Here is a 21,619-nt window from a genome sequence, read left to right on the forward strand (position 1 = left end):
TCGATAACTTGTTATTGTTATGCGTCCAGTCGCATCGATAGTTAACGGTATCGATAACTACGTTAAAATAATTTTAGGCGCCACCGCTAAAGCATGCTTTGCTTATTCTTGGTTGCGTAGAAGAACAAGTAAAAAGTTCTCAATAGATGGCGTTAAAGCGTAAACATTATGAATTCATCTTGATAATTTGTTTTGTACCACCGTTCGATGTTACCATTGGTCATTGTGCCGAATGCGCGCTGACATTATGTTCGCTATTTTAATTATCAAAGTAATTAGCTTTTTACCTTTGATATGGGCAACTACACATTGGGTCGTCACGCAAAATGGACGGATTACTCCCCAGGTATCAACACATTTTATCGTTTTAGTTCCTGAGGAGATTTACAGTTTCTTACAAAGAACATTACTGATTCATAAAAACGTTCCGTTCGGAACTTCACACATTTAGTCTTAAAGCGGGAAAAAAATGTGCCTAAGTTGTTTTCTCCTATGGGTGTATGGTCATATGTTTAATTGGTAAAGATTAATGGAATTGAAAAACAAATCACCATTTGGCACATGTATATCTGCAGGGCATATATTCCAATAAATCTACCAAGAAATTGAAGAAAAAAGTTTAATGTTTTTATCAAAACACTTGTTGAATTAAATATTCATTGCTTTCTTTCATCTAGATGGATTCAATATTTCAACTCGAGAAGTCACATGACTTAATGGCTCTTCTAGCTCAAGAAGATCGTACAACCAGAGCTGAACTCCTACGAGAGGAACTTTTTCAAAAGAAAGTTGAATTTGAGCATCGTGAGGATAAAGATAGTGGAGCACTCATTGAAGAAAAGCTTTATGCTACAGACCCAGACTGCTTAAAAGTGGGACGTAAAGTCACTTCAATGGCAATTTTCGAATCAACTCACTCTGATTTTGAATTGTACAATATCAACTTTAACAATGAAGTGCTGTCAATTGAGGATGGCAATTTGGAACCAGTTTGCTCCCACCCTCCATTGGATTTCTCCATGCGAACTTTTGAACATTTGACAGGATTACAAAACCGGTTCAGCCTAACAATGGAACCTGAAGCAAGTTTGGAAAAACTTATCCCAGCTAATATGGATCTCAAATCTTTTGCAAATTGGATTGCTTTCAGCTTACAAACGAATAGTACCTCATGGTTATCGTTTAATTTTGCCACTCTGTACTACCGCATTGTCGGAAATGCTGTCCAGGCGCTTGAGTGTAGCCGAAGAGCTCTTCTGTTTAGTCCGAAGGAGATGAAAACCATAGCCTTAGTCAATATGGGCAACATTTTGACGCACAGTCATCAACAAGAAGATGGAATTATCGTACTTCACGCGGCCGTCGATCATAATCCAAGTGATCCTATCGCCCACTACACGCTGGCCAATAGTTATGCACTCATAGGCGATTTGAACAGGTAAGTTTTGTATCTTTTAAAACTAAAAAATTCTGAATTACTTTGAAGATGAAACATCATTTACGTTAAAGGTAGTTATCGCAGAAACCTAAATCAATTTATCATTCTTAGATCGGTTCTTTGTTACGAAAATGTGTTGAAATTGAAACCTGATCTCAAAATGGCTGTTCGAAAGATGCACGGTATTCAGTGTTTGTCAAAGTTGGAAAAGGCTCTCGAAACCCAGCATAAGTTAGCTCATATTTGTTATGAAGAGGCAGTTCCCTATTTTCTATACGAAAACGTATTTTGTTTTTTAGCGTTTTACAGCATACATTAACAGAATTGAAAGAACAGCAGCGCAAGTTCGAGGAATGGAACCAACTGCAAGAAAAGATAGTGAGTGCTCAAGCCACAGTGGGCCAACGACTTCGCAGCCAACTAGAATATCAAGAATTTCGTTTCCGTACTACGAAATCTCCTCCACGTAAATGGATAACTTTTCTTTCGTGTTTTCAATCTAGCTCTTTAAAATCTAAATTTATAATAGTATTTACAGCTGTGCACGATTGCGAGCAATACGAGGAGGACGGATTCATGTTTTTCCAGTGCAACATCAAAACGGACATGTCGACATTGGAAACTTGGGGTTCAGCAATGATGGATTTACGTAACCGCCTGGTCGACTTTCAGACGCAAACTGACAAAATTGTCGATCTTCTTAGTTTACGCAGTATAGCCAACCAGTCATCACTTACAAGCGAACTAAACCCATCTTTAACTGGCACCGGTCCTGCAGCGTCTTCATCCGTAAGACCTGGGAGATCTGCGTCATTTCAATTTGATCGTAGTGATTTGGATGAAATGGAAACGGTGCCTCGCCCGCTTACTGAATCTGAGTTGCAACGCTGCCAGTCACTCAGCTTGCCTAAAATCGAGCATATGCCAACAATTCTGCTGCTGCCGGAATCTACTGGATTAGAGTACTATACACTAACGCCTCCTCTAAGAGACATTCTCAATTTATCCATTTCGACAGTGTTGTGAGTTTACTTAACGAACGGATTGGTCTTCGCATAGATGAGGATCATCCTTTACCTTGGTACCCGCCCATTTGTGAGAAACATCCGTCGAAATTACTACCCTACGATGAGGTAACATGTTACCCTCTTTCAAATTCGATAAATAACTTAGTTATTTCTCAATTAAAAGATGTCGTCGATCAAATCTCGCAATGAGCATAAAAAACGGCTGAGAGACGTGACAATTCAGCGACATCTGCTCAGTTACGCTAGGAGTGACATGGATCAGATCTTAATTAAAGATGGTGACGACGATATTCAGTCGACAGCAGCCCTGGCACAAGTGGGACAGCGCATCCTTACAGCACTACGAAATGTTAGTAAATTTCTCTTTATCCAACTAATTTCTCTCGATAAGCTATTTTTATTGCTACAGAAAATTGGCCCTTCGTGGCTTCTGCATACTTTGGCAGCGCTGTATTGGCGAGGCCATGGAAGAGCGTCTAATGGCATCGAATGTTTCCGCCAAGCCCTGAATTCCGTGCCAGAGCAACAACGCCATATACCGCTTACCAATTTGGCTGGTCTATTGTTGAAAATGGGTCAGGTGAACGACGCATTGTCTTTAGCGTCCGCTGCCTACCAAACGAACAATCGAGAGCCAAAGACAAACTACTTATTGGGTCTACTCCATCTACATTTCAACAACCATTCGGTTGCCGTTAAGCATTTCGACCGCGCTCTTAAAATGGATCCGGATTCCGCTCCAGAAATTGAGCATTACAGGTTAATGGCAGCGTGTCACGCAGTCGAGAAAGAAACTGCCCAACACCTGCAATGCCAAGGAGTAAATACAGTAGCATTTAATCAAGCTTGGGGGATTCATGAATATATATTATGGCAACTTTCCTCAGGATTTAGGTTCTGACACAACGTATAGGACAGTTCTGCGCTGTAGCAAGACGGAAGAAAACGAGGAATCGGAGAGCAATTGCGAAGCGGAAGTTCAGGGTCATACATCCAACCCCGCAAGTTTGGAAGTAGCTGCTATAGCAGATACAGACGATGATTTCTTAATCGACTCGCTTGTCAATGAACAGAAATTCATAAACTTCGAGCTCTGTATAACAGTATTTATATTTATTTTTATAAAGCCATCTTTTTCATTCATTCTGTTTAATACAGTGCAGGAGGAATCTCTACCTGAAGGACTATTACGAATGGGCAAAGTACTACCCCCTCTGCCTCTCACACTACATCAATGTCAGGGGCATCGCATACGTCTTCGATCGCAGTTTACCTCCACCTGGTTAAGCGTGGCAGCTAAAAACATTGAGTAATACATACCATGCAGGTTTTCATTGTGATTTAACTGAAATGTTTTGTTCTTTTTAGTTTTAAAAGCATGTTGCCAAAAAGCGTGCCATCTAAAGCCTTTGTGGAGCCCGTTTGTGATGGATCTTTTCCCGTCACCATGGCGACGTTCGATCATCTGACTGGCGTTCGGCACCGAGACAAGATTGACTACCGGGCTGAAAGCGCTCTAGAAGAAGCTCTGAATGCCCTAATATTTGACAAAGAGAGAATTGATTCAGAAGAAGTGGCACGCTATCTAACTTACGCTCTGAAAAGCGTAGGGAACGAAATTTATCAGCTTGTGGCACATCAATTGGCTAACATACATTTTTCTTTAGAATGCAACGTCCTGGGTGTTGACGACTGCTGCGTCTCTTTACTGGCGAGTTAAAGGCCATGTAAAAAACGCCATTGATTGCCTTCGAATTGCCCTGCATCACGCGCCATACGATTTCAAAGATATTCCCTTAACCAGTTTAGCCAACATTCTTCATAGGTATACCAGGACTAATATTATTACTAAATCGATAGATTATTTTATGCAAGAATAAAAACAAACAAAAGAACAAGAAGAAAACAGAAAGTTATAAAACTAAAAAAATTTTATTTTTCATTTTAACTTTATGTTACACAGAGCCGGGTTACACAATGACGCCTTGGTGGCGGCCTACATGGCATTGGAAATCTCACCGACATTTGTGGTTATTCACTTCACAGCGGCCAACATCCACGCGGCTCGGGTTAGTTCTTCGCTCAGACTTAATAGATTCTACCTGACTAACATTCTGGACTTGTGTAGGGTGATGTTGCCAGAGCATTGTCTTTTTACCAGTCAACTTTGGCTCTGCAACCAAGCTTTGAGCCGGCACGGCAACAGCTGATCGAACTCCAGTGCAAGCAACTCTTATTGGAACAGCATTCTGTAGTCTAAACACCGGTATTATTCTAAAATGGGTATCTATCGTATTGATCACCTGGTTTCCACTGCCAAATTACTTTGTGTGAACACCTCATTTTTTAACAATTAGGCTACTCTTGAAATCTCAACTGAGCCACCATGGCTAACCAAAATTGCAGACCTCTTTACACTCCGTTAACTAAATTGTAAAAACTTTTTAAAGGAAAGAATCAATTCGTTTTCAGGAGACCAATGGCGGCAAGATAAATGTATGATTCAGCACAGAGAGAAACAAAACAGCAGACAAGATGTAAAAATGTATACTTACACTAAATGCCAATAAAACAAGAAGAATATGCTTAAGAATTGATCGAAGATGGTTCCTGTATACCATAGCCGCTGTCACACGCACAAGAGTTGCCTTCCGTTAGAATTGTTCACGCCAATCTTGGGCAGTGTTCAGCAGCTGCGGTACAACAGGAAGAATGTGATCAAGTGGAATGGCTTAAAAGTCGACTGGAACCAGCCAAGGTTATAGTACAAATGAGAACTTGCGGACCTTAGCTCGGAATTTTTGTCCCTCCCCTTCTGTCTCCCATGAGCACCTGGATGACGAGACTGTGTAACCTGATCAGCGGTTCAAATAACCCTAAATGCACAGCAAACCTTCGTTTCTTTGCCCACAATCCTCGGAGGGCCTGCTGTTTTCTTATAGGGACAGGAGTGGAAATGTATTGAGGAAGCCGAATAAGGTTTCATCCGCCGGAAGACTGACAGCGACTTTTGAATTAATTTTAAAGGTATAGAGAGAGTTTTTTTTACATTTCGAATAAATTTTACTTTTCAGCATCAGATTACTAACCAACAGGGATGGGTCAGGTAGAAAGAAATCTAGAATCAAGAATTATATCGCACGGTAAAAAAGATAAAAGTTAAAAAGAAAACAACTAAAAAGTCAATAATTCAAATCAAAGCTAGAATCCTGAATGGGTATACCTCCGACCGACTGGTTTCAAACGTGCTGGAAGTACTCGCAGGAAGTGGCAGAGTCGACCTGCTCGGCTGCTCGGTTGAAGGGAAGATGCATACATTTGGCTGTCGCAACCGGCTATTTAACGGCTGTGTGCGGCTTGATGCTCTACAATGCTAACACCTTACGAGCTTTGCTTCAGTTTTTTGACGCAAATGAAAACCTTCAATAGGTGGGAGGGATTGCAGAACGGGTGAAAAGAAGTGACGGCTGCACCCCCATTGGGCTGTTTTCTGTCTGGTCTATCCATACATCTACCATATTTTCAACAAAAAAGACAAAAACTAGACGGGAATTGAAGGATTCCCTATGACACGAATATTGACGTAGAAGCCAAGCGCCTCCCGGAATAGCCTGAACAGCAGTCATTCCATCCAGGTGAGTTTTTAATATTGGATTAAAACTTTCCGTTGTTCTGTCTTTATCTGTAGAATTTTCAGTTACTGTCGAGTTTCTGATCTGAGGGCATAGGTTTTTAAGACAGTTTGCTCGGATGACAGGAATTAGAAAGTCGTACTTTTAAGTTCTTATACTTAGAAAACACAACATTTTTCTGGACGTAGCATAGCATTCTAAAGGCAAATGCTGGCAGCCATGGTTATCCTCGAAAGAGGAAGCGACCACTTCCGGGGAGGGGTAACTTGAAATTCCACTCCGCCAGCACTTACCAGTTCTCGTTTTTTTGTTTTTAATTCATTACGAGGTTTCGTAATTTATCGTAATAACATATCTATCTTTATAGCTTGATCAGTTTCATTCCGCATACGAAGAAACGAAATGCAGTACTCGAAGAAATGTGAAAGGTGGACGTGAGTCCCACGCGCTTCGGTATTGTTATCAAGCAGCATTTTTTTTTTTTTTACAAACACTTTGGCTGACAGCCAGAGCAAAAAGAAAAGAATATGTAAGTTTTACATTTGCTTCCTCTTTGATATTTGGGCAAACTAGCAAGTATTATCAGCAAGGCACTTGTAAGGCTTCATTCATAAAGAGGAAGAAAGGTGCTACGGTCGTGTGGCCTCCCTCTTCTCTTTTTTTTTTTTTTTTTTTTAAATTTCTTTGTTTTCCAAAGAAACGTAGCACTACAACTGGGATCTTTTCGGATACCGTCTTTTACCTTAATTTTAAGTCGAATTTCAACTGTTTCCTCCGTCGTCTTTTAGGTCATATTCATGCCTCTGGAAAAGACCATCTAGAAGCCCTACGTCTGCGTCGCCTCCCGGTAGTTTCCCGTGTTCTGCGTGACCGTTCCTAACTCGATTGAACGACGGAAACAGCAAACAGATTTTCAATTGCCTGTAAGTGACGTAAATAACACTATCACTTTATAATTTTTAGATCTATCCCCGCTTTTCAAAGATCAAAAATGGTATTCCTAAAATTGTCATATATAAATAGATGTACGTAGGTCCATTACAAAACGAGATCGATAAGCTATTTTGGAAGGACAGAGAGTGACGTCATAGCTTCCTTAGAGACCGCTGTCTCCGCATCGTGCCAACGTCACGTGATGCTTTGAATGAATGAGATCAATGGAGAGCAGAGATCGAACCTCGTGATGGGTGAGTTAAGGGGGAAATATATCTTCTTGAGTTTCCTGTTTATGCGCCCACCCCCGCAAATGGATTTTGGAGCCGAGTTTCATCGAGTATAAAAGTGCTACAACAACCTAGAGCTGTACATAATTTCTTCTTTCTGTAGCCAGCTTTCTTTGAATGGTAGATATATACTCATTTTAAACTTAACTAATAGCTTTTACTTTAATTTCAGAAATGGGATTAATGGGAAACACTGTGGGATAAGTACTAACACGTAATCCATTCGAAATCTTGGAATTTGTTTTGGTAAGTTGATAATCATGCTAATTGAAATGGACACGAAAATAATACTTACTATATCACTCGCTTCACCGCAAACAATAATTTTAAGGTTGGTCCAAGGTATAATAAGATTTGAATGAAAACGAACTATTTTTCGTTTGCTCTATACGCGCAACGACGAGGTTGTGTATTTCGTGAATTGATTGAACACTTCACTACACGAGGGGCTAGAAAATTCCGTTAAAGGATCAGAGAAAAAAAAAACGAGCCAATAAGGATGGAGCGGTGGATGTTGTTTGCCATCCGCAGACTCCGAAATGTAGATATATATTGGGACTGGGAAGATGAGTGACATCAGCTTACGTCACTGAGATCCACCCGGACGCCTGCGTCCAGAGACCTTTATGACGTTGTGAGATCTCCATTCCTCGTGCGAGTCGCTAGGCAACGGCATTCAGTCATTGCAGCCAAAAAGAGATGAGCTGTTGAGCTCCCATTCACCTGCGTGAGTTAAACGTATAGACTGAGTATACTGACCAGCCGCTCTAAGTAGACAGACGCTAGTAGTTTTAAATATTTTCCAAATTAAAACTAGAGGTTTTCTGTTGTGTTGAACTAGTTTTTTCTATTTTAATTTATTTTTGATAAAACAATAAATTCTCAAATCATTTTTTACGAATGGTTGTTCAAACTTTCGGATCTGTGCGTCTGCGTCACAAAGCAATGACGTCATACTACATAGGATGGCTTCCTCCTTTTAGTGTATTTTCTCCATTTTTTTTTTTTTAGACTTTGAAGAAAAGATTTTCCATCAGGAGTGACCTTCTTAGTAGCATTGAAAACGATGGAAAGCTAAGAATAAAAAAATAGCATCGTCAACCCACGTAACTCGTCTTTTGTCAGTTTTTCAGGTTGGATCAAACGTCGCCTTTTTTTTCTGTGGAGATACCTGGAAGTAATTGTAGTCATATTTAAAGTTCTGCGTGATTTTGCTTTCTCTCGATTTCCGTGTTTAGTATATCAATTCTGAATCGTTAAAAAAAGTCGTTGCACCGGTTTTAGTATGTGCATTCTAGAAGGGTGAAATTTGAACTAAATTTTGTCAAAACGGATTTGCTAAAAAGTGCAACTGCTCGAGCCTTACAAATTACTTGGATTTACCAAAGGACAGTCACAACATCGTTTCAAGTTTCTAAACGGTGCCATACTGCCAAAACCCCTAAAACACACACATGCGTTTATTTGTGTTAAAGCATGTATTTCAAAAACGGTTGATTTAATGGGAAAATAGCTATTTTCCCGGAATCAGCAATCAATTTTGAGTATATCCTGTGATATTCAACCGATTCCGATAAGTGTCAGTTTTTGCAGAAAATTTTTTTTAAGCCCGACTAAATAATAAACCCGACTTTTCTTATTTTTTTCGTTTTTTACGTTTAACTAAAAAACCATAAGGCCAATTGAAAAATAAATTTGATTTCCGTTATTAGCAATCAATTCTGAATCGAAATCACCTATTTTAAGCAAAATTCAAAATTTATCCAAAAATGAAAAAGTGCAAAGGCTATAGCCTTACCACTTTTGTCAAAATCGGCCAAAAATGACAACCTTTGGAATTCCACGAAAATCACTTAGCATAACCCAAATTTAACGCCGATTCAGAAAAAGCCATTCGTTTTGTTGTTAAGTTAGCCGTTTTTGAATTACACCGAATATTCGTGTAAAAAAACAAGAAAAGTCGGCCTTATTTAGTCGGGCTTATTTTGCCGGGCTTATTTTGTCGGGCTTAAATTTTTTTGCTGCAAAAACCAGCACTCGTCGGAATTGGTTGAATATCACAGGGTATATTCAAAATTGAATGCTGGTTCCGCTAAAATTTTTATTTTTTTCATTAAATCAATCATTTTGGAAATATACCGAATATTTCTGCTGCATCGCGCTAGCACTGTAGCGTACTGGCGCGCTAGCATTGTATCAAATATTCGGTGTATTTTAAAAACGATTAACTTAATGAAAAAAATAGCAATTTTTCCGGTAACAGCATTCAATTTTGAGTATACTCTGTGATATTTATATAATTCCAATGACTGTCAGTTTTTGCAGAAAAAAATTTTAAGCCCGACTAAATAAGCCCGACTTTTCTTATTTTTTTGTTTTTTATGTTTAATTAAAAAACCATAATGCCAATTGAAAATAAATTCGATTTCCGTGTTTAGTATTCAATTCTGAATCGAAATCCTGCATTCTAAGTGAAATTTAAAATTTTGTCAAACATGAAAAAGTGCAAAGGCTATAGCCTTACCACTTCTGTCAAAATCGGCCAAAAATGACATCCTTTGAAATTCCACGAAAATCACTCAGCATAACCCAAATTTAACGCTGTTTCAGAAAAAGCCACTCTTTTTCTTATCAAGTTAGCCGTTTTTGAAATACACGGGATACTAGTGCTGCATCGCGCTAACGCTGGTTCGCACTGCGTGCCAGCACGCGACAGCAAGCCACAGCGCAATTGTCTCGGGTATGCCTAAAAATCTGCAAAAACACCCCTAAAAATGAGTTAAATGAGATCCCTGCTAACTGATACTCATTGGAATGGGTTGAATAATGCTTATATAGTCGGGCCTAAAATTTCTTTCTTCATTTTTTTTACTACATGGCGCTGCGATATCTCTACTGTGACTGTCGGGCTTAAAGCCGGTTTCTAGTCGCAGGTCTCTTCAAATAAGCGCTCGGCTCCAATTTACCTTAGATCCGATTCACTGGTGGAACATACTGGCGCGACAGCCGAAATACTTATTGAAAACAGCTAATGAAAACACATTTTAGGGTTATCGTGCCGTTATGTTCCGGTAGTAATCCGGGTCTCTATAGGAGTTGGTGCCGGGACACAAAACAGATCGTTTTGTTTTCTTTTGTTTTGTTTGTTTTTGTTTACACGAAAGCTACTCATTGATGCAAATAAGTTTGCGTGATGGGTTTATTTTTGAGACAATTTAAGTTTCCTAAAGTACAAATGACATTCGAAGGAAAGGTGAAGGCTACAAACGATTCGATAAAGGACGCAACAAACCAAGAATAGAAAAAAGAATATCAAAAGCATCAGTGGGGTGCACGTTAAAAATATTGATCAGAGCTTTCTCGCTACTGCTCAGAACAAAGAGGGCAAGCATTTCTTACGGTGAATCACAAAACTTGGTTTACGAAAGGTTGCCACCACTTTTTAACATTTCCAAGCGGCGGCGATAATCTTCAATACCACTGGTTGCGGACGAGCTGGTGGTGACGTGTTGGACGACGGGTACCTTCTAAATCAAATAGCATTTTAGTATGCAGACGAAAATAAAAAACATAAAAAACATGTTTAGTCGCTGAAGCAATAGGTAGAATCGTATTGCAGATAATTACGTTTTCAAAATCCCCGGAAATCGCTGTAACAGTTCGTGTTTGCGTAACAGTAACAGACGAAGATGAAAATCCAAATTGGTTTATCGTGCTTGAAGCGTTAGAGCTAGTAACCTTTAAATTAAATCGAAGAAAAGAGAACGTTACCACTATTAGGGCAGACTAATTCAAAACTAAAGGCATACTTGACTGGTTTCCAGTCCAGCGAGGGCACGAAGTTTCTTCAGCCTTTCTCGGTATGCATCAGGGTTTACTCCAGACTCGGAACCAGAAGACTGTTGGACGGGGCTGCCTTCGATAGGATTATTATTGTCTGGAGTCAGTAGGCCCTGAGCAAGTTCCTTGCGTTTCTTCTCTTCAATGAACTTTAGACCTCGCTCAATGTAATTCTTAAAGAAATCGGATGAACGGCTCAAAAACGGTTCAATATCAGCATCTGGGTACCGCTGTTTGAACTCGTAAAGTTGCGCAAGTCCCTACAAATATCCGTATTAAGTACACAAGATGGTGCGACCATTACTGAAGTTAACTTTACCTCTTGCGATAGTTCCTTTGAACCAATTTTGCGAAATATTGCAGTCAACGTTTCCTGGGTGGACTTTGAAAGTCGTCGAATTTTGACGGAACTGTCTTTTTTTTCAGGCACACCTGAGAGTTGATCACCGGTAGGTAATTTGCTGGCCGAATCTTTTTCCTTGGAAACGCCACTTTTAAGGAGTTTCTGCAGATAAGGCTCCAATTCCGAATCTTTCAGATTATCGATTGCCCCCAAATTTGAAAGAATGGCATCTCCTTGTAGCCGAACAAGCGTGTGAATAATCGTTTTGATAGTTCTTATGGGTGTATCCGATTGACGATCTTTCCAAACTGATGACGGATAGGCCTGTTTTTAACACGTAAAGAAGCATAAAATAAATTGCATCATGTCCACGGGAAACACCTATACCTTGAGGAAAGCGTGAAGATCAACTAATATGGTACTGATGTTTATGGTATTGATCCAATCATTAAGATTTCGAACTATCCTCCACAAACATTTCATGACAAGTTCGATGTACTTGCCATTCGAGTTATCACTACCTACTGCATCGTGCAGCAATCGTAAAAGGGCGCTGAGGTTAAAAAAATATATATATATGAATTTATATAAGAGTTTAATAACAAGTATAATTTTATAAATTTGAATAAACCTGGTCATTGCTGTGTGATCCGATTTTTCTACCATTTTTAGGACGAGGACGTTTAGTGCTCGAACCACCTGATCTGCATCATCCGCCGTTTCCAGTCGAGAATCCAACATGACGTGCAAGCTCAAGTTAGCTAAATCGCGTAGCACATCGCGTGACCCACGCTGGGCAAGATTGCTTTGAACAAAAAGCTAAAAAAAAATTTGATTCAAGATTAACATATCTATGGAACTGAATGAAATGGTTTACCGCCATCAACAATCGGAGAAGTGCTTTATAGCCTTGAATAATGTCTTTCAACGAACGATCTTGCGACTGATAGAGGAGTCTCAGTTGCATCGTACAACCTATTAAAATCTGGTCAACTCGCGTTTCGAGCCAACTGGAAAGCAAATACATTGTCACTCCTCTCTCCTCATCTCTCCTCCTCTTGTCATTCTCACTCCATACTTAAGTAATCACAAATTTTTACCTTTCGTCAGCAGATTTATTAATGACGTTCTCGACGTGTTGGACGGCATTTAACGAGACATTTAAGGATGGATGGGCAATCTGTAAGTATATATATATATATGTATACATATTTTCCCAATTCAAAAGAGGATTTATCAATTATATATTGTGTTACCTGTGAAATATTGATGTCAAGAGCAGGATCTGTACTATTAATCTTGCCGAATTGATCGGTCGCCTGGCTTGATCCCACTGCTGTCCTCCTACAACAGGTGTAAAGTTAAGAAATAAAAAAGGTGTCCTAACAAGCTCTTTAATCATGACGACAACTTACTTATATCTTGGCATTGGAACAGCCTCGTTCAAAATATCATCGAAATTCACTTGAACTAAGTCAATATGTATGCTCGAATCGATATTGCCTCGTAAACCTGCAGCTTTTTGAACGGTTTGTTCCAGCTCCATGGCAAACACCCCGGAAATTGGTCGCGCTTGGGGTCGCTCTGCCACTTCAACTCTGGTGTTTTTGTTATCTGATGCATAGTACGCAGAAGCCGGGCGAGCTCCTCGAACGGGTAAGCCAGAACGAGTATCGGGTGAGGTGGGACCAGGATTTGGAGTGGGAGTCTGGGCGGTTTTAGCAGGGGCAGCTCCGGGAGGAGGACGATTTTTGGCGCTCCGTTTAATTCTCTCTTCCAACAAGGACATGTCTTTTTCTGACAGCTAAACATTTCCAATAGAGGTATAATTAGTTAGAAAATGCCAAAAAAAAAAAAAAAAAAAACGCAGAAGTTACCTGTCCAATTAACTTATAAACTTTTTCTCCTTCCTGGCAATAGGCGTGAACGATACAATTGAGGGCAGCACTGCGAACCGCATTATCACGATCAGCAATTTGCTTAGCGACTTCTTTAAGGGCAACACTTGGAGACGGCTGGCATACTGCGACGCCAAACTCTTCAATCAAGCTGCCTAACTCTTCAAGGCATTCTACGGGGAGGAATACGAAAACAAAATATGAAAAAGGAAATGCTACAAAATAGTTAACACAACGAAAATCACCTGTTCTTTGGCGAGCATTTTTTGTTTTAATTCCTTCCATGGCATAGGGAAATAATTTGCTAGCTGGATAGATGCGCCACAGGGTTTTAAAAATGCCATGAACACTATTTTTCACTGCGTCCTTCGGGTCACCAACCTGTGGATCAAAGTGAAAGTCCCGTAATATAGGTGGTAACAGTAAAGGTCGGTTGAATGTCAATTTAGTTTAGCAGACAAAACCGTAATCAAGAAAACTTTCGACGTACCTTTGTTATAAGATATGGTATGAATGAAGAAGCTTCGGAATCTAACATGTGATAGCCTTCTTGGGCTAACAACGAAAAAACACTTTGCAGGTACTCCAAACCTTTCAGAAGAACTGAAGGGTTGGTGTCAAAGAACCGTAAAGTCATCCATTTTAGAACCAAATCCAAATTGGCTTTTTGGGACTCCACATTAACGCTCAAGTCCTTTAAAATAAATACGAATCAATTGCACGTTTTTAAAACACAAAGTTTCATTGGTTAGGATTATATTACCTCATTCAACGCTTCAATTGCTTTGATGTGAAATTTGAAATCCATATGGAACATGTTAGTCATCAACGACTTGTTGACTCCTGCCGTGTTCATTTGTTCTTTCAGCTGATCAACAAACTCATCTCTAGGCACAGCAAAGTTCCACTTCAACACTCTCAGCTTGAGCTCATCATTGACACGTTGGGTTTTTAGATTATTTAAGGGCAGCAGCGGTGAAGTATCAACATCGTCATCTTTTTTACGACTGCTCTTTGCTCCCGGAACAGCTGTTGCTGCTGCGGCAGGTCCAGCAATCTAAGTTGTGAAGTAATCATGTTAGATTATTTAACTTAACTCTCAAAATTCCATTTTTTTTTTTTTGCCTTTGTCTTGGACGGCGCCCGCAAGACCTTTCCTGGAGGAGCTTTAGCGGCATCGTCATCCTCTTTTGGAATTTCCTTAGAAGGCTGAGCTGCAATTTTAGCCTTCGCAACTGGTTGAGGAGCAGCAACCACAGGTTTTGTGGGCAAGTTAGGTCGAACTTTGTCCAGGTGAGCTTGAACGATGGACTTAGATGCAGGCTTCAGTTTCGAAGCATGCCTTGACATGCTCTCGTAACCCAAATGAATCATGAAACCCAAGGTTGCATCTTGAGCTGCTTTGCGGACATCAGCTGTGCGATCTTCAATAGCAGCAAGCAAGTGGGGTACGCAGGCCGTCACATCATCCTTGTTCAATACTTTAGCGTTGACTGTGAATGAAGCAAGATTTTAGCCCAAATACTCGACTTTCCTTTCCTTATTTATTTATTTATTGCTTGTTTACATACCATTAGGCAGTTTCTCTGCGAGCCAAGTGAGCAGATCTGCTTTTACGAAAGGGTTTCCTGTTCTCAGCGCGTCAGCAATGACTTCACCCTCAAAGAATTCTTTCATTCCGTTGCATTGCTCCACCCACGTGTTCAAACAAGAAATAGCTGTGGCACGCACAGTTGGCTAAAGACCGAGAATGTTAATTAAGGGCGCAATTAAATAGACAATTTTTTTCACCTTATTTACTGACAGGGCTTGTAAAAACCCAGGTAAAAGTACCCTAACGTGTTGTCGACAATTCGGCCCCATGGCAATCGCAAGGGCTTGTCCAATTGTCAATGCTTGTTGAACTAAGTTAGTATTCGAATCAGACATCCTTGCGGCAAGCGCAGTAGGCAATTCGCCCAACTGGGGCGTAATAAACTTGGCATCATTCAATATGGTGGTCACCTTTTGAAGGGCTTCATTTCGAACCTAAATTTAAACAATCCGTGAACATCGAATAGTGATTTCTTAAAGAATGTACACAAAAGAAAAAGTAGGGTAGGAACCCAAAAATGCCACGTTTATAAGGCAATATTTTGGAAGCCGTATGGCACGAAGTAACTTGCCTTCCAATTCTTATCGTTTAATTCGTTAACGATTGTTTCTGTAATGGACCCACTGATGTCTGTACGAGGAATAAGATCCAGAACGTTGACTTCTTCAACTTCTTGGGGTTCATCTTCTTCGCCTTCAGCTTGTTTCTTGGGCGCAGCTCCTCGAGTAGGGGCGGGGGGTGTCTGACCGGCATACTATTTTGCCACAATCATGCAGAACCCAAAGAAAAAAAAAAATAAAAAAAAAATAAAATAACAGAGAGGATGATCGTGCATTTAACTGAAAGTGAAATAGAAATAATAATAATAATAATAATAATACTAGTAATAAAAAAAATAAAGAATAAAAAAGAAAAGAAAACAATTGTCTGAAAAGTCATACCTTATCAAATTCTGTGTTTAGCTGCTGCAAGAGGGCTGGCTTTTCCCCGTCAAAAAATGTTCGTAGAGGTGGTCCCATGTACAAAAACAACGTACCCACGAGCGTAATTGCAGCAGTCCGTACTGCTGGATTAGTTGCACTGATGCCTTTTTTGGCAGTTTCGATAATCGGTTTCGGTTGGACACTAATTAAACCCATACATTAAATCAAATATATTAGAAATATAAATTTTTTGTCTTACACAAAGCCGAATTCTTTGATCGCGTTTGACAGCCAAACCAGTGCTTCGGCTTGAACTTTTGGATTTTTTTGTCCCATGGCGAAATCGGTCACCTGATTTGCAACGAAATCTAGGCTGGTAGCTTCAGCTATAGCGGTCAAAGCTTCTGTTGTAATGGATCCATTTTTGGCATCGCTTAGTTTATCGACAACGTCGTTAATGACATATTCAGCGGAACGCTTCGAAAAATCAGACTTTTCTGCCAGAAATTTCACAGCTTCCAGCTTTAACTTGGTAACTTGGAAGTTATTGTCTTTCAACCCTGGTTTTTTACACAATGTCCTCACGAGAACCTGGGTAGGTATGTCAGCTCTTTCGAGTGTTTGGATCGTCTAACCGAAAAAGATTTGTTTGTAGCAAACAGGGACAAAAGTGAATACCAAAATATACCTGCATCATGGACTCCATGGCACCCAATCTAGTTTTCCAATTGGCATCTGTAATTCCTGTTATGACATCTGGGGGTAAAATAGCCGCAGCTTTCTCTTCCACCTCTTCAGGTGAAAGTTCTTTCTCAATCTTCTCTTCTACTTTGGCGTTTGCTCCTGGTGCTTTTTTCGCGACTGCTTTTCCAGCAGGCTTTTTCGCTGGACCACTTCCAGAAGCAGCTGGTGTCGGTTTCTTAATGACAGCGCCAGGACGTTTTTGTGCTGCATCTGCAACTTTGGGAGCGGCTTCCTTTGACTCCGGCATACTTGGAGCAGCTTTGGGTTTCGCCGCACCGGAAGGTTTACCACTAACTACAGCCTTTTCGCAACATTCCTTGATCTTGGCCATTTTCATTGCCTCCAAGTCCGGAAGAAATGGCATGATTACTTTTTCCCCAACGACTTTCATAGCGATGCCAAGTGCTTCGGCCGAACTGTCACGTACACCAGGGTCTATGGGGATGTCAGATGTTAGGATGTTAGGTATATACCAATATTGCGTAAAATATTACCAGACTCATTTAAGGCTTTGATCAAAGCTGGACAGTAAGCTTTAAGAAGTTTCTTGTTTAAGATTGTTGCATTGCATTTTGCAAAACAGCGACCCAAAAAAGCCGCAGTTTCAGCTTTGACAGACGGGTTTTTGTTGTCCAAACCGGCTAAAACATCTTCCTGAATGGCTTCGATTGTCGTCTAAAAAACAATAAATCTTTATTAAATGTAGCTATAGTTCAATACTTTCTGACTTACACTGGGGTAGATGGCATCAATAGCCTCGCGCATTGCAGTTACAACGTTTTGTTTCTTTTCTTTAAATTTTTCTAAAATTGTAGGGATGCAGGCCAACGCATAAGGAGAAAACTTCTTTTTCAATCCATTGGCCAGACCACACAAGCATTTGCCAGCAACAGCAATAACCATCACATTGGAATCTTTTGCAATGATCTAGAACAAACGGTGTAGAATAAATGACATGCCAGTACACTAGTTTTTAAATGCCTTTACCTTTTTCAGCGCCCTCACCAAATCCCCATAATCTCCAGTTTGAAGTTTCGGATTAGCAACCAATTGCTCTAATGCATCCATTGCTTCCTTCCGCTCTTGCCATTTTTTGGCTTCACACTTGTCGTAAAAATCTTTAGGTAATTGAGATAAAATATCGACAGGTTCTAATAGTTCGTAAGGATCGATATCCGGTACAGCATCCGCACTGTCAGTCTCTTCTGAAAATCGAAGATTACCAAAGAAACCGACAAATTCATTTCAGGCATCCAACCCAGATTACTAGAAAGCTATACCTTCATTTGCATCAGTTCCTTCTGCCATTCGAGCTTCCATTTTAGCTTTTAAATCTTGCTGCGAACGCAAGAATCGGGTTTGTTGTGGTTTCTCATTACCCAGCTTTTCAAATTCTGCTTCTAACTCGGTAACCTATACGAAGTAAACGCTACCTATTTAGCTTTACTCTAAATAGACACAAATCACACACATACCTGAATTGGTTTAAGAGCAGACAACTGGGGTTTCAAAGCTTGTCCAATCCATCTGTAAAGCTCAACAACCAATTTCTTTCCTTCTTCTCTTACATTCTTGTCCCTATCTTCTAAAAGCACAGGAACTTGCTTGAGTACAAGCTTTAAATTGATAACTTTAGGCCCAAACTCTCTGAAAGACAAATGTTTCCATTGGAAAAAAGAGTTGTTAATCACTGTCATATGCATATCATGTGTAAAGGGCTGATCAACTACAATTGAGTCACATCCAAACTTCTATTTACCTTAATGCCTGTGTCAAGGTAGCTATGCATGCTGCAACAACCTTGGGATTTTTTGAAGCAGCTATCCCCTTTAAAATTTCTTCTTGCACAATTTCATACTTTTCAATCTCAACATACATTAGAGCAATTTGAATAGCCATCTCCTTAGTGCGGGCCTTGGGTGCTCCCAGGCATTTAGCAATGAGCCCACTCACAACATCTCCCACAGTTCTAAAAGTCAAATGACAGTTATACCAGAAACATCAGAAACTGAAATGTTTTATACTTAGAAGCTTGTGCTGAATTTTCCACAAAGCAAAGGACAGTTTCAAGCCCTTTCTCTTGTGCCACTGCATTGCTATCTACCACAATTTTTTTCATAAGAAAAGTAAATTTGTTCCATTCAGGACTTTTTTCTTCCCACTGTCCAAACAGCTGCCAAAATTTAAAAAAGAATAAGTCTCCATAACAGTAGATGGATTTGAGGGCCTACTTTCAATGCTGCTTCGTATCCATGTACTCTGGCTTTCCATAATTTATGGACACACTGATCTTCTATTGGAAGCTTCAAATATTCTGTGTCCTCGTCCATAGCGATCTATCTGCATCACGACAGAAAATAGCAATGTCAATGGAAACTTATTGCCATTGATTTCCAATGTACTCCCAGGGAATACAAGTTGCACACAATATTACAACTACGGCCTTAGAGGCATTTCTTGAATAATAGCAAACATACCGTGGAAACATGTGAGGGAAAACCTACCCGAATTTCGGCGTGAAAATTCAGACCACGATTAAAAAGTTCACACCTGCTACTATCTCTCTAATTGTGTCAACTTTACAAAAAGACAGTTTTGAAATAAAGCGATCAGCTGTGTTCAATTCTGTAACCGTCGTTCACTTTGAGTGCCTCGGAAATTGATTCAAGAGCTAAACAGCAATGCCCAAAGAGAAATACAATTTTTTGCAATTGCTTTGGATTTCCACCCCAGACAAAGTGAAATATGCTATTTGATTTTTCTAACTGACCAAGAGAATTTTCAAAATGCGATTTATTATTATTTTTGCTAAACCCGGTTTGCTCACGGATTCTCCCTAAATATAGTTGCCCATGGGTTGAAATGGTCCCTCAATTTCCCCCCCAATGCTTTTTCGGGGCGGAGGCCCCGATTAGAGCCAATCGGGCCCTACGACAGCCATTTCATTCTTTCAAAGCTTGCCGCCACGAACTCTGCTTGTCCCGAATTCTGTTTAATAACACCCTTTGCATCGGTACAATAAACAGGAATAAAAATATTCGTAAATTTGTACTTTGCTAATCTCGGTTTTTATTCCTTTCTATTGTTTAAAAAATGAAAGGTTCATCAAAAAACGATGATTGCTATTTTTTCTACTATTCGTCGTGTACTAAGGTAGGCAAACGCGCGACACCGAACTATGTACAATTTAATCAAACTCTTGTTGGTTTCTGCCGAATGGCAATTGAATAGGATTTTTGATTATGAAATTAATACTTAATAATGTTACGTTTCAATATATATTCTTAGAGTGATAGGTGCCCATTTCGCCACGAAGCAGCAGCACTTGGAAACGAGACAGTATGTTCATATTGGCAGCAAGGAATGTGCAGCAAACTTCATTGCCCCTTCCGTCACATGGAATTGAAGAAAAACCGTTCGCAAATACCTTGCTATTGGGAATCACAGCCAGTTGGATGTCAAAAATCTCATTGCCCGTTCTTTCATAAAACACTAAAAGAGTTGGGGGATGCTTCACCGAACAAAGGTATACTAATTGAGTAGTCAAGCTATAATCTCATTTTTACCTCAACAACTATTGCAGATGAAACGTTAATAAGGAGAGTAAAAAATGAGCTAGAATCAGATCCAGAAAATGGCTCAACAACACCTCCACCTCTAGTTCAATCCATGGTTGTCAGCATCAATGAAGGTGTGTTTTCACACACAGTTTTCTGATATTTGAAATTAAACTACAGTTCTATCCAGAATCTGATACAGAAAGCATTCCCTCTCCCAGCAAGGCCCAGAAAAACACAGATGATGTCTTCAAAATCAAATCTCTGGAGGAACTGAAACTCGAACAGATACAAAAACACGACGCTGCCATGTATCAGTACGATCAGCCCGCTGAAGGAAAAACAAAGGTGAATTAAAAAAATAAAATCCGTGATAAAAGAAGCAACAAATAGTTAATTTGATTTGCATTTTACCTAGAAGACTGCCAAAGTCAGGGCGGACCTACGGAATCGTCTGCAAGTTAGTCAGCCACCCGAGCAGAATCAGAATTCTGAATTTAAAGTGAAAACATTGGAAGAAATTCGAGCGGAAAAGCTAGCCAAGAACCAAGTTCCCAAAGACGACCCAACAACTATGGAAGAACTGACTGGTTCTTCATTCAATTCCAAACGACCAGCACCGCAAACCAAAAAACAAATTCGGATCAAGCGGCCAAAGATCTCCGCGGATCCACCTTCCGACGTACAAGTGCCTAACACGGTGACCGAAAATGCCGTGACAATTGCAACCGCGCCTAGCAAACTAGTTGAGGGGTCCCAGCCCCAGTCCACCCAAGCTGAAGATTACCTTGACGATGATGACGATGGAGCGGATAACAACACCGGTTTACTAAACGAGGATGAACTTCTTTTAGAGATCGATAATATCCTGGGAGACTAATTGTGCGCTTTGTTTTGATTTTTCTTTTTTTTTGCTTGTTTGTAATTGCTGCCAAGTGATATACATTATGACACACACGACACCATGGGAAGAAAAATACAAATGTGCGTTTTAATCCAATTCCACAATGCAAAGTTTCAAAGTTACGATGACACATGTCATCAGCGAGCTGCCGAATCACCAGTAGAGTTGGCCGCCAACGCCACTGTCGTCCTTTTGTCTGCGTGGCATGTTCTTTCACGTGACTTGGCGGGCACGAAGCCAATAGCAAATCAGAAGCAAATGGAACAGTGAAGAAACATTTCAACATGAAATGGGTAGGCGACGAGCAAAAAGAGGACATAAGAATGATAATTGAAACAAAGCACAAAAGGGGAACATATTCAGTTATACAATACTTCTGAAACAGAAAAAGAAAGCAATATGGTCCCACACCAGTTTTCACTGTCAAGTGTTGAACAGAAAAAAAAAGTACGTCATGTAAACACGTATGTCTGTTATTTTTGTATGCTTATTCAT

The 21,619-nt window shown here is 40.0% G+C and overlaps 3 protein-coding genes across 9 annotated transcripts; 2 read left to right on the forward strand and 1 right to left on the reverse strand.

The window, feature by feature from the left end:
• Positions 1–167: 167 nt before the first annotated feature.
• LOC130704281 (tetratricopeptide repeat protein 17-like) lies at positions 168–6,007 on the forward strand. 3 transcript variants are annotated; one of them, XR_009421644.1, is made up of 16 exons: positions 168–346; positions 678–1,438; positions 1,550–1,669; positions 1,738–1,904; positions 1,977–2,400; positions 2,457–2,571; positions 2,630–2,815; positions 2,876–3,295; positions 3,354–3,561; positions 3,625–3,775; positions 3,835–4,072; positions 4,134–4,291; positions 4,430–4,535; positions 4,595–4,732; positions 4,939–5,011; positions 5,090–6,007. XR_009421644.1 is itself a non-coding variant. In XM_059496701.1 (15 exons), exons 1-14 carry the CDS (start codon positions 233–235, stop codon positions 4,724–4,726), a joined length of 3,300 nt encoding a protein of 1,099 aa, XP_059352684.1. In that variant the 5' UTR covers positions 168–232; the 3' UTR covers positions 4,727–4,732; positions 4,939–6,007. The 3 variants fall into 3 exon arrangements, 2 of the variants coding, with proteins under 2 accessions (XP_059352684.1, XP_059352685.1); XM_059496701.1 differs by having other exon boundaries at positions 4,939–6,007; XM_059496702.1 differs by having other exon boundaries at positions 170–346; positions 2,876–3,286; positions 4,824–6,007.
• Positions 6,008–10,506: 4,499 nt separating this feature from the next.
• LOC130704218 (cytoskeleton-associated protein 5-like) lies at positions 10,507–19,305 on the reverse strand. Of its 4 annotated transcripts, none has more exons than XM_059496591.1 (29): positions 19,168–19,305; positions 18,895–19,003; positions 18,688–18,836; positions 18,423–18,632; positions 18,139–18,310; positions 17,944–18,076; positions 17,651–17,868; positions 17,396–17,590; positions 17,158–17,338; positions 16,608–17,098; positions 16,179–16,549; positions 15,938–16,121; positions 15,194–15,430; positions 14,974–15,139; positions 14,528–14,895; positions 14,166–14,459; positions 13,893–14,096; positions 13,648–13,783; positions 13,382–13,575; positions 12,920–13,308; positions 12,761–12,848; positions 12,605–12,684; positions 12,382–12,514; positions 12,136–12,323; positions 11,892–12,057; positions 11,481–11,828; positions 11,131–11,421; positions 10,949–11,059; positions 10,507–10,848 (listed from the first exon to the last, which is right to left on the reverse strand). In XM_059496591.1, the coding sequence occupies exons 2-29, from the start codon at positions 18,991–18,993 to the stop codon at positions 10,741–10,743; spliced, it is 5,904 nt and encodes a 1,967-aa protein (XP_059352574.1). In that variant the 5' UTR covers positions 18,994–19,003; positions 19,168–19,305; the 3' UTR covers positions 10,507–10,740. The 4 variants fall into 4 exon arrangements, with proteins under 4 accessions (XP_059352574.1, XP_059352573.1, XP_059352575.1 ...); XM_059496590.1 differs by having other exon boundaries at positions 19,141–19,281; XM_059496592.1 differs by lacking the exon at positions 19,168–19,305 and having other exon boundaries at positions 10,507–10,845; positions 18,895–19,015.
• Positions 19,306–19,651: 346 nt separating this feature from the next.
• LOC130704220 (zinc finger CCCH domain-containing protein 11A-like) lies at positions 19,652–21,585 on the forward strand. Of its 2 annotated transcripts, none has more exons than XM_057525688.2 (5): positions 19,652–19,816; positions 19,952–20,189; positions 20,247–20,354; positions 20,411–20,568; positions 20,642–21,585. In XM_057525688.2, exons 1-5 carry the CDS (start codon positions 19,757–19,759, stop codon positions 21,098–21,100), a joined length of 1,023 nt encoding a protein of 340 aa, XP_057381671.1. In that variant the 5' UTR covers positions 19,652–19,756; the 3' UTR covers positions 21,101–21,585. The 2 variants fall into 2 exon arrangements, with proteins under 2 accessions (XP_057381671.1, XP_057381670.1); XM_057525687.2 differs by having other exon boundaries at positions 19,653–19,816; positions 20,639–21,585.
• The last annotated feature ends 34 nt before the right edge of the window (positions 21,586–21,619 follow it).

Source organism: Daphnia carinata, chromosome 8 (genome assembly GCF_022539665.2).
Source record: "Daphnia carinata strain CSIRO-1 chromosome 8, CSIRO_AGI_Dcar_HiC_V3, whole genome shotgun sequence".
In the NCBI taxonomy this organism is placed as follows: domain Eukaryota; kingdom Metazoa; phylum Arthropoda; class Branchiopoda; order Diplostraca; family Daphniidae; genus Daphnia; species Daphnia carinata.

What these genes read in the sequence shown, in the direction of transcription:
- LOC130704281 (XM_059496701.1), top strand. Translation starts at nt 233, where the DNA reads ATGCGCGCTGACATTATGTTCGCTATTTTAATTATCAAAGTAATTAGC. An exon ending in CTCATAGGCGATTTGAACAG is followed by an intron (nt 1,439 to 1,549) that starts GTAAGTTTTGTA and finishes TATCATTCTTAG; the next exon opens with ATCGGTTCTTTGTTACGAAA. An exon ending in GCTCTCGAAACCCAGCATAA is followed by an intron (nt 1,670 to 1,737) that starts GTTAGCTCATAT and finishes TTTGTTTTTTAG; the next exon opens with CGTTTTACAGCATACATTAA.
- LOC130704218 (XM_059496591.1), bottom strand. Translation starts at nt 18,993, where the DNA reads ATGGACGAGGACACAGAATATTTGAAGCTTCCAATAGAAGATCAGTGT. An exon ending in GGGCGCCGTCCAAGACAAAG is followed by an intron (nt 14,460 to 14,527) that starts GCAAAAAAAAAA and finishes TTCACAACTTAG; the next exon opens with ATTGCTGGACCTGCCGCAGC. An exon ending in TTCTCCGATTGTTGATGGCG is followed by an intron (nt 12,324 to 12,381) that starts GTAAACCATTTC and finishes ATTTTTTTTTAG; the next exon opens with CTTTTTGTTCAAAGCAATCT.
- LOC130704220 (XM_057525687.2), top strand. Translation starts at nt 19,757, where the DNA reads ATGAAAGGTTCATCAAAAAACGATGATTGCTATTTTTTCTACTATTCG. An exon ending in GGATGCTTCACCGAACAAAG is followed by an intron (nt 20,190 to 20,246) that starts GTATACTAATTG and finishes CAACTATTGCAG; the next exon opens with ATGAAACGTTAATAAGGAGA. An exon ending in GGTTGTCAGCATCAATGAAG is followed by an intron (nt 20,355 to 20,410) that starts GTGTGTTTTCAC and finishes AGTTCTATCCAG; the next exon opens with AATCTGATACAGAAAGCATT.